The 7916-nt window shown below is 59.8% G+C and overlaps 1 protein-coding gene across 1 annotated transcript in view; it reads left to right on the forward strand.

The window, feature by feature from the left end:
• The first annotated feature begins 1106 nt into the window (after positions 1-1106).
• The window catches only part of LOC113214243 (ephrin-B1), a 161670-nt gene continuing 154860 nt past the window's right edge, over positions 1107-7916 (forward strand). Inside the window, exon 1 of the mRNA XM_052266727.1 lies at positions 1107-1752. Coding sequence (XP_052122687.1) covers positions 1514-1752 — 239 coding nt within the window. The 5' untranslated portion in view covers positions 1107-1513. The remainder of the gene's footprint in view (positions 1753-7916) is intronic.

The raw sequence follows: 7916 nt of genomic DNA on the forward strand, positions 1-7916 counted from the left end.
ACACGCAGGTTGACCGCCCCGCCGCCCCGCCCCGCCACCGCGCCGAGCTCCACCGGAAGGACAAGGCAAGGCGCTACAGCACTTTATACGCTAATTCCGTTTTGTCGTTCAGGGGCGCGCTCCGTCTGCCCACCCGCGCCCGCCGGCCGGGGCCTGGCCGGGCCAACGCGGCGGCGGCGCGCTCACCGCGGCGGAACCAAACGACCACCTAGGATTGTTTCAAACAGACGGAAGAATTCTATTCAGCCATCTATCCGTTCATCTGTTTGACCGCCCGCGCATGCACCGGGCAGAGGGAATAATGCAATGCAGTGTGTCTGCGTACATTTGATTCGGCGAATCAGTACGGCCCACGGCCCTTTCCTAGGCGTGTGTTGTGTGCTGGTTGTGTGTCGGTTGTGTGCTGATGGTGTGTGTGTGGTATTGCGTTCATTTTAAATCGAGGCTGTTTTCTGCTTTGAAACGCTGCTCACGGACATGTCGAGCGGAGCGAGTCGCCAGTCGCCGCCACTACCGCTCGGACACCGCCGCTGCCGCAGTTGAGTTCTCTCTGACCACTACCCGCTGCAGCAGTTGACGTTCGCGTTCGCTTCTCGATTTCCACACACGTTTTATGTGTCATTAGCCTGACCGCTATACACCTGCTAATGACAGACTGGTGACCTCACGCGCCGGGCCCCGCGCGGCGCCCGCGGCCCTGGGTGCCGTTGGGCGACTCGGGGCCCCGTACGCGTGGCTGGCTGACTTGGCCCGCGAGGTGCTGGAGCAGCACGCCCTGGCCGAGGCCCTGGCGCCAGCAGTGCCGGTGCACCACCTGCCGCGAGTCGGCTCCGAACTTGAAGTGGCCCCTCTCTGATTCACTTGGCTGGCATGCTCTGTGCACTCTACGGCCATGGCCGCCGCTGCGCCGGCCGCCGCCATCCTGGTGCGCCCCCTCCTCCCCCGCCCCGCAACCCCCGTCTCTCTCCTCCAGGCGCGCGGCCGACGTGCCCGGCGACGTCTTCGGCACCGCTTCGTGCGCGCTTCGGGTGCGCTCGGGTCGTTGCGCGGCCTGCTCGGCGGCCCGGCGGCCCGGCGGCGCGGCGCGGAGCCCCCCCTCCTCACTACAGTGGTAGCTCTCCGACGGGGAGGTTGCGTCGCTCGTCCGTGTCAGCGCCGCGCGAGCTCGCCGCGGTCCGCGCGACGTCGTCTTGTCAACTGGGACCCTCCGCCCTCCTGGATACGCGTGTGTGTGCGAGTTGTTCGTGTCTGTGTGTGTACGCGCGCGTGTGTGTGTCTCTGTGAAGGATGTAATGTCCACCACACCAAAGTGATTAACCCATCTCGTCGTCCCACGGAGTACCCCCAATACCTTGTTCTTCAGTGCAGTGTGATTTTTATTATTTGTAATTACAACAAAAAGTCATTTGATAAGTTTGTGCTGTGTTGTGGCGGTGCTCACGCTTCAAGATGTGTGTGCACGGCAGCCCCGTGTGACGACGCTTTGTGCAAGCTGCGCCAGCGCGGCCGGGCCATGGTGCTCGACATGGCCGCGGGCTGGAGGGTGTGCGGCACGGCCAGCTCGGCGTGCAGCAGCAGCGGTGGCGGCGGGGCGCCACGAAGAGGCGTGCTGAGGTGCAGGCTGCCCCTGCCCTGCACCAGGGTCACCTCCTGCCTCACGCTAGTGTTACTAATTTGTTTCGAGACTGTCCTCCTCTCGACAGTGAGCTGCACCAAGACCTTCACCGTCCATTGGAATACAACAAATCCAATGTAAGTAACCTCCGCTCCTGCCTAGCGTGGATAGGGCAGGCGGCGGTGCTCGTGATACTCCTTTGTGTTCGTGTCTTCCTGCTGCTGCTCACGAGTGGAAGTGGTGCCGCGCCGCGAGCGGAGCAGCGGTGGACAAAGTCATCCTGGAGACTCACCCTGCAGTCACCTGGGGACACTGTCACGCGTGTGGTTCCGTGACACTGTCATGCGTGTGGTTCCGTGACACTGTCACGCGTGCGGTTCCGTGACACGGGGTGCGAGGGGGTGCACGTCCGCAATGTCCTCGTGCGTGCCGTACCTGTACGACTCACCGTCACCCCTTGTTTGCACAATGCGGCGCAAGCAGGTCCCTTTGTCACTTCTGCACGTTTTGCAAAATGTCCTGGAACGTGCGCCCCTCTAGGGTTTCGCGGAACGGTTGGGCGACGCAATCGTCCAGCAAGGTCCTGAACGGGCGACAACGACGACATTTCGTCCCAAAAAGATGTGTTCTGCGAGACTGGCGCCGCGGTGCACACGGGACGGGCTGCCAGGAGGCGGGCTCCGCCCGTACCGACCAGCCAGCATAGCGCACAATACCTTGTTCCGAGAACGGAGATGGCGTCGTCGACTCGAGCCGGCCTGGCCAGCCTGGGACCTTATAGCTGCTCCGGCTCGGCTCGAGCGGCTCGGCTCGGCTCCAGCCGGCAGCAGCAGCAGCAGCGCTGGAGAAGTCTTTTGTTTCCCCGTTCATGTCCCCCTCGTCCCGGGCCGGCCGGTCCTGACTCGTGCTCGCCCGCCTCTCGCCCAGCCCCGGAATGCTACATGTCCAAATCCATTGTCCTCGTGTAAGACATGCCTTGATGTAGGATGGGGCCGGCCTGCAGGACGTGTGGACCAAAAGTAGCTCAATCCTTGCCGCTCGCTGCACCGCGCCGCGCAGACGAAGAAGGTCGTCTCGCTGGCTAAGGCGCCCGGTGAAAGATTTCTATGCCGGCGCATTAGGGGCGTCTGCTGCTGCGCGCTTCCGCACGAGGTGTCACAGTCCGTGTGACACAGATCCTGCAAATGAGCTCCGCGCGCGTCCTCGCCTGGAATTCCAGGCCGCTCCAGTGGCTCCAGGGGCTATTTGTGCACTGACGGTGCGACCTGAGCTCGCGCGCAGCGTCGTCTGCTGAGTCTCATCTTACAGCCCAGCCCCCCAGCTGGAAGAAAGTCTAAATGACGTCCAAGACTCCTTTTTCTTCATTGATGTTTAATTGTCATTCATCTAACCTCACTTTGACGCATTGAAAAACACTGCATTCTTTCAAAAGTGGCCGTCACATTCGCTCTACTTTGATGTGTCCATGGTCGATTCGGGTTACGCCCCGTCCGTGACTGGCGATCGGGTCCGCGCGATATTCCAAGGGTCCTTAACTATTCCTTTGCTCTATTATTACTTTTGTTATTATTTATCTTTGACGGTGTAGCAGCCCGGCTGGCGATGAGTCGATAGAATCCTCCCCAATCCGCCGGCCTATACAAGAAGTGATCCTCGGGTATGTTGTTTCTGGCGTCATTATGTTCTTGGCTCAGTGTTTTCGTAACGGTCTGGGGATGCACGTCCCGGATGGGCGGAGCGAGGGGACGACTCCTTCTGCAGGACGTCGCCGTCGTCTCAATACGTATCATCGTCGTCCCCCCTTCATTTTGCACAAATTTTACGGTCGGCCAGGGATGGGACCTTTTCGATCGCAGATGTGAGACCAGCCAAGGGCCAGGTATAGACGAGCGGGCAGTGTGGGGGGAGGAGGTCCTGAGGATGTCAGCTGAAGGGTACTTTCTATTGTATCGGCCCTGGGTGCACCCGTCGTGCACCTGCAGTTGTGAATGGCTTGGTTGGGTGTAAGTGAGGTCCTGCTGGACCCAAAGGGTTTATTAAAAGCCCTTCGAAAGCCACCGCTGCTGATTCCCCAGTCGGTCTACGGACAAAAATTGGTGTCATTTACGACAATGTTGGCAACAACAACAACAGCAGCAGCAACCCCTTGTCTAGTTAGCGCTGCGGCTGCGCGTCGTGACTCTGGCCCTTGCAATAATAGCCGAGGCAGCCTAAAAGCCGAGCGGCGAGGTGCAAACACCTGCTGATAGTGGCGGCCGCGAGAACCGACGAGAACCGCCGTAACCGGCGCGCCGCGACGGCGCAGATATGCGCACCAGGGGAAAAAGAAAAGAAAAAGAAATTGCATTTGCAAATTTCGCGCGGCTTGCTAAAGTGCGGGCGTTGCCTGCCTCACACTCGAGGCTTTCCGCGAAACGAGGCCGTGCGGGGTTGACGCGACTTGGCGTTTTGCATTGTTTCCGCAGAAGCCTGTCTGCTGACCCAGGGGGCAGGTGGGCGTGGGCTGGCGGCGGACGACGGCAGCCGTCCAGGGAACGTGCCACGTGTGGGGTCTATTTTCTTTGCATGCGCTCGCGCGACTGTACGTGCTGGCAACTCGTTCGTGATAAAAGTATCCTCAGCCCCGCGAGTAAAGCACCACGTGTTATAGTGGACCCGCTCTGGCTCCTTCACAGCACTACTCCCGGCTGGCTCTCCGGCCGACCCCAGCCGGCCCGCGACTCGGCTCTGAGGCCAACACAGAACAGGTTCGTGGCCGAGCCGAGCCGACTGCGGCGAGCATGGGAAAGAAACGAAACGAGCCGGAGCGCCGCGGAGCCGTGGAGGAGGAAAGGACGGGTCGGCATCGCGGAGCAGGAGAAGAACTCCGTGTCGGAGTGCCACTGTTTTGTCGCCGTCAGGTGTGACCGCGTATCGCCGCCGACGACGGCCTGCTCTATAAATAAGAGTGACGCTGGTGCCTGCGCGAGAGCGTGACAGGAGTAACGTAGTAAAGAAATGTGTGACGGTCGCGTCAAAAACGTCACCCCAGACCACAGAACGCAAGGAAGTATGGAAAAGGGTATGTGTAAGGTGTGAATGTATGGCGTTTATATAGTTATTTCCGATTATTCGCCAAAGATTGACATAGGCACCATATTGGTAGGGAGAGAGAAAGAGAGAGAGCGAGAGAGTCGCGGCGGCGGCCATCTTTAAAGTGATGAGCGACCTGAAACTTGTTTTGGCGCGCCGATGGCTCCAGGACCGGGACCTATGTGCGGGGGACGGGAGGAAGAGGCCGGAGGGGGGATCGGGGTGAGTCACTCCCGTGTGCTGCTGCTGCGGGTCCGGTGACCGAGCGGTGCCGCTGGCAAGGAGAGAGAGGGAGAGCAAAAGGGACGAGGGGGGAGAGCAAAAGGAAAGGGGGGGGGGGAGTTGAGAGAAAGGAAGGAGGAACAGAGTGTGCAACTCGTGTGAGGCCGGGTGGGTATCCTCATCGACATGTGTGTTTGTATGTAGTACTGCCCTGCGAATATCTAAATAATGTGTATGTGCACCTGAGAAAGTCTTCCGACTGAATATGTGTGTGTGTGTGTGTGTGTGTGTGTTTGCTTATTATGGAGCGCAGCCTAGCGGCCGTTCCCGTAGGGGGCGTTTAATACTAGTGTGTGATTGACACAGTGCGCCACGCTCAAAGAAAACTTTCTGATGATGTGATGTGTGCTAGCGCGTGTGCCTGTTTTTACAGGTGGCAGTAATAACTCGGTAACGAGGTGAATTGCGTCGCCGTACTTTCTGCACACTACGCGTGCACTTTCTCTGCCGAGGGGCTGATTTTTTCCTCCTCTTCGGCTGCCGGAGATGTACATAGCAGTATCATTTTGTGAATCTTTTTTTTTCTTTTTTTTTTTTTTTTGCTCTCCCAGTGGGCACCGACCTGCTCCTGGTGCTGGATGGACCCCAATCTGGGAGGCACCAGGCTGGCAGGGACGACGAGGCAGTCCACCTTTTAATTATCAACGGCACACACACACACGCACTCACACACCTACACAGGAGTCGGCAAAGTTATGACGATAATTGAATAATTGTGTTGCCTCCTGGAATTCCCTCAACTGTCGGACAAACGCTTGCTGCTGGTGCAGAGGAAACATGTGTGTGTGTGTGCGGTGCGTTTCCGAGCCGCCCGGAGGCCGAGCCGAGTCGAGCTGCCGAGGCGGAGGCGATGAACCAGCGGCCAGGCCGTGGCGAGCTGCGCCTGACTCGGCCGGTACCTGCAGTGCATGTGTGTGTGTGAGTGCATGTAAGCAGGGCCACTGGCACACAGTCACACACACACGCGCGCGCGCACACCTCTGTGTGAGAGTGAGAGCTATGAAGTGGGCTCGCGCGACTCGTCCAAAAACATGAATCCTAAAATTTTTGGCCTGGTCGAAAGAGACAACGCAAAAAGCAAAAAAATGTTGGACGAGGTATGAGCGAGATGACGAGCAGGCTGTCGTCTGTCGTGAAAGTGTCGTGAAAAATTATTATGGTGGTCGCAAATATGTGGAGGGGTAGGAAAAAATTTGTGTGTGTCTCCGGCTTTCGGGGTCTCGCTGGAGGGAGGGCCTGTCGCGGAGACAAGAGGCTGACTTTATTATTTTCGCATCAAAGTCCAGTTACATCGCGGACTGACTGTGTCGGGTCGAGTTTTGCGGGACGGTGATATTGCTGCCGTGTGGCTCACAAAGACGCGCGCCGGAGTGTATGTCTGAGACAGCTGGGCACTCTATATCCCGCCGTACCTGAGCCCGGCTCATAGGCGTAGCGGCGTAGCCTGGCCCGGAGAATAGGCTGTCCTCCCCCCCTCTTCCTCCCTGCCCACGGCAGGACGACCAGGCCCTTGTGATGTCCTTGAGAGGGGGGAAGGAATAAGTCTTTTGCTTCGGAAAAAGGGAATCCTTGCGTCGTCGTCGTCCCCTCATCCCCCATCTTTCTTCTGATATTATTATTATTACTAACATCCTCCTGTCCCCCCCAGATGGCTCGCCATTCGGCAGCAGGAAGCAGCAGGATCCCGAGTCGGGGGGGGGGCGCTGAAAGGCAAACGCACCACCTGTAAACAAACACGCAGCGCGCCTCCTCCCCACAGCATCCTCTGCGAGGGTCGCGCGGCCATCCGCCAAAACCACGGGAATCACGATATATACGGCCTGAAAAACCACGGATACGCCGCGCGACCTGGAAACCTCGGCGGTATGGAGCCTGTCCGTGGCGTGCAGGCCAGCGGTCGCGTGGGCGGCGCTGGGGCCGCGGGCCTTGCTGGACCTGCCGGACCTCTGGCCGGTCGTGCCGTGCGCCGCGCGGCCAGCCCGCGGGCCAGGGGCCGGCCGGCCAACGGGACGCGATAGCAGCGCCGGCCTCGCGTGCGCACGGCCCGAGCACGGCCCGAGCACGGCGCAGCCTCTAGCCGCCAGCAAATACCGCCAAATTTCAATTCCAGAAGAAAATCGAGCTGGGGTTGGAAAAGATCCGAGTTGTTTTCCAACGGGTAGACAGCAGCAGCAGTCAGGCAGTCGGATCCGTCCGATCCCCGTCCGTCCAAAGTCACAGTATCGTCGTGGTCCCTTTTCATTTTTATTGCTCAACAGTTTCCCTTGCCCCTCCTTCCCCTGGTTCACCCTTTTCATCGGCACCCCAATCACTTCTCGGTGGTGGTCTGTGTGTAGGCGGGGGACGCAGAGGGGCCCCGGGAGGAGGGGGGGGGTGCACTTAATTTGCAGGGCTAGGGGGAGGGGCCGCCGCCGCCGGGGCGGCAGCAGCAGGCCTCGGACCCTGTGATTACAGCAACAGCGATCCTGCTGCGACTGTTGTTCGACTGTCAGGGAGGAGTCAGCCCTGCTGTCGGGGAGGTGCCCGCCGAGGACGCCACTGCAGGCGGCAGGCACCCGTGTGTGGGCGGCTCCGCCAGGGCTCAGCCAGGGCTCCGCCAACCTGCGCCGGTGCCGTGGTGTCCGCCTACCAAAAATAATACAATCAAAAACGCCACTATGATTCCTCCCCAAAAAATCATTTTCACCGTCCGTCGTCGGCGAGCGCATTTTGCACGGTGCATAACGAGTAAAGCCTCTCGCGGAACATGTGTTTGCCGAGAAATAATGGGTCGGAAGGAGAGGAGGACGCCGGCGAGGAGGCGCAGGAGGGCGCTGCGGCCCGCCGGGGTCCGGTTGGTCGGGGGGCCGGGCCCTGGCCGGGGCCTGGCCGGGCCGAGGGGCAGTGTGCATTATATGGCGTACGGAAAACCTGTTTGCGACGGCCGCCGCCGCGCCTCGCCCCGCCC

The sequence above is a fragment of the Frankliniella occidentalis genome, unplaced genomic scaffold, assembly GCF_000697945.3.
Source record: "Frankliniella occidentalis isolate FOCC.00 unplaced genomic scaffold, Focc_3.1 Scaffold42, whole genome shotgun sequence".
NCBI lineage: Eukaryota > Metazoa > Arthropoda > Insecta > Thysanoptera > Thripidae > Frankliniella > Frankliniella occidentalis.